The sequence below is a fragment of the Gastrolobium bilobum genome, unplaced genomic scaffold (assembly GCF_033153095.1).
Source record: "Gastrolobium bilobum isolate Gb01-03AN ecotype WA unplaced genomic scaffold, APGP_CSIRO_Gbil_v1 utg1154, whole genome shotgun sequence".
In the NCBI taxonomy this organism is placed as follows: Eukaryota; Viridiplantae; Streptophyta; class Magnoliopsida; order Fabales; family Fabaceae; genus Gastrolobium; species Gastrolobium bilobum.
Genome location: NW_026898337.1, coordinates 491,181 through 493,578, shown reverse-complemented (window position 1 = coordinate 493,578; position 2,398 = coordinate 491,181). Strand labels below are relative to the sequence as shown.

The window sequence follows — 2,398 nt, the reverse complement described above, 5'->3', positions numbered from 1 at the left end:
AATTGTAATTCACTGTATTGAAGTATTCGACATTAAGACAGCATAGGATTATTACATGTCATAATTACGTATAACGTTTTAAAAGTTTGGGTGTGACTCTGTGTGAGTTAATTTATTTTTTAATTTAATTTAATACATTAATAGTATAAAAAAGTAATTTTGCGCCATAATAAACTATAGGATGTCATTTATTCAAAAAAAAAATATTAAAGGTTGTTTTTTTTTTTTTTGGTAAGAGTTAAAGGTATTAATTGCTAGCGAAAACCTTCATTCTACAACAGTGATGATGCGATATTTGAATTTATTATTTACTGGGACATTATAAATATTTAAAGATTTTTATAAAATGATTTCGTAATAATTTTTAATTAAATTACTTATTCCATGTCAAATATTAATAAAAAAATTATAAATTTATAAAAATAAAAACATAAATTTAAGTAATAAGCACAAGATATTTATTATAAATCCTTGTACATTAAATATCATTAAACTTCTACGAATCACTATTAAAAACCCTGCAGTTTTTTCTAATCTCTCCATCTTTTCCAACCAAAACATCAATGCTTCCCATCTTTATTATAGCATCCGCAAAGCTTTGCTGAAAATCTGCATCATTTTGCGCAAGAGCTGAGACTAAGCCACTGGAGGAAGGATCCAAAGCAAGTTGTTGATCAATGAAAAGCACTCCTTTTTTCAAAAGGATTTGGTTGTAGAACTCGTTGTCAAACACAAAAGAAGTGTTTTGATCCAAAAACACCGTGTGATCCTTGGCTGACCCACATATCTGCACGAGCTTAGCACGCAAAACAGGATCTATTGGAAGAACGGAGAGTCTCATTTGAATGAAACTACAGTGAGAAGAACCAACAGTGTGTGCTCCCAAAAGGGTAATCATTTCACTCAGTGTCATGTTCTTTTCGACAAAAGATTTCAATGCCTCTGGCACTGTAGAACCTGGCGATGGAAGGTTCACTTCAGAAGGATTTGATACCAGCCCATCACGCCTACCAGTGAGAACACTGTATCTTGGTCCTCCGGCCATAGCCACAGCATCTCTTGTTGCAAGTGTTATGATATCAGCACATGAAACCGTTGAAGGACATTCTTTTTCCAAGGCTGTCTTTATTTCATCAATGAGTTCATATCCCCTTACGCTTTTGTTTGCAGGTGCATCTTTCTCTGATTTGTTGCCCTGTGTTGGGTCTATTAATATTGAGGCATCACAACCCTGAAAACCAATTTGTTAATAAGAAGAAAAAAATTAGTTTTTGTAAGTGGAAACTAATTAAGATGATGAAAATTATAAGTATTTCCTTTGTTCATAAACCATGATCGGTTGCCGGCTTTTTAGCAAATGAGGCTACATAGCAGGTTGAAGGCTTCATATACAAATTTGAGACCTTTGGAACTAATTGATTTCTCTCACAAGCATCATTCTATACAAGCATTGGTTAAAACTATACATCGCGTTTGGTTGATGAAGTTGCAACATGAATCCCCTTCACTTTTTGGGACAAATCAACAGCTTAAATGAAGGAAATTCCATTAAGGCCTAGTAGGAACTTTATCATAACGAATTGTCCAAAATCATAACAGAAAAGCTCAAAAATTAATCCCGACAATGACTATAACCATAACTTAAAATAGTACATTATGTGGGTCTTACTCTGACAAAACAGTCATGGAAGTGCATTCGAAGCAGGGCTCCTGTAATGAATTTTTGACTTTTGAAATTCCTCTGAACCACTTGATGAACAATTTCCTCTGCTGTTGGGCAGGTTGGGGCATAGAATCCAATCTCTAGTTTAGCAAATGCAATGGGAAGGACAAAGAAGAATGTAAGAATGGCGAACTTCATTTTTGTGTATGTCACAGTGTTAATTGGTTCTATCTTTGTTTTTTGAGTGTGTTTCTTAACAATGGAGACCATATATTTATATGTAGTGTGTGCGCTGATATGGGACCCGAAAGAGATTCAATGGTGTATAGTTTAACTGGTATTTCTTATTTGTATGCATAAAGGTTAGTTGTTACGTGTGAAAAGAATAACCTATAGTGAGAGGTTACAGAGTTTCGAGTAAGGATATGTCACAGGCTTTAATAAAAACTTATGCCAAAACTTGAGTCAAACTAAAGGAAAAAAGAAAAAAAAAACGCAAAACTTCAATGCTTTCAAATTGCTTACTAGCTTTTATGTAAAATATGGATATATACAATACAAGCATCATATTGACGCGGTTTTCTTTCACTGTCTTTTGTGCATATATAGCAATTTCATAACCCCAGCATATATATATATATGATCTTAACCCAGGAATCGTGGCTTCAAGTTTGTAGTGATTTGGTATGTAAACTCCTACCTATTAGACTTTTTTTTTTCTTTACCTTAGGTGAT

General features: G+C 33.5%; 1 protein-coding gene across 1 annotated transcript; it reads right to left on the bottom strand.

Annotated features, from left to right (window-relative positions):
• Positions 1-496: 496 nt before the first annotated feature.
• On the bottom strand, positions 497-1,861 carry LOC133315014 (peroxidase 44-like). The gene is made up of 2 exons (XM_061516558.1): positions 1,670-1,861; positions 497-1,231 (listed from the first exon to the last, which is right to left on the bottom strand). The coding sequence occupies exons 1-2, from the start codon at positions 1,859-1,861 to the stop codon at positions 497-499; spliced, it is 927 nt and encodes a 308-aa protein (XP_061372542.1).
• Between the last annotated feature and the right edge of the window lie 537 nt (positions 1,862-2,398).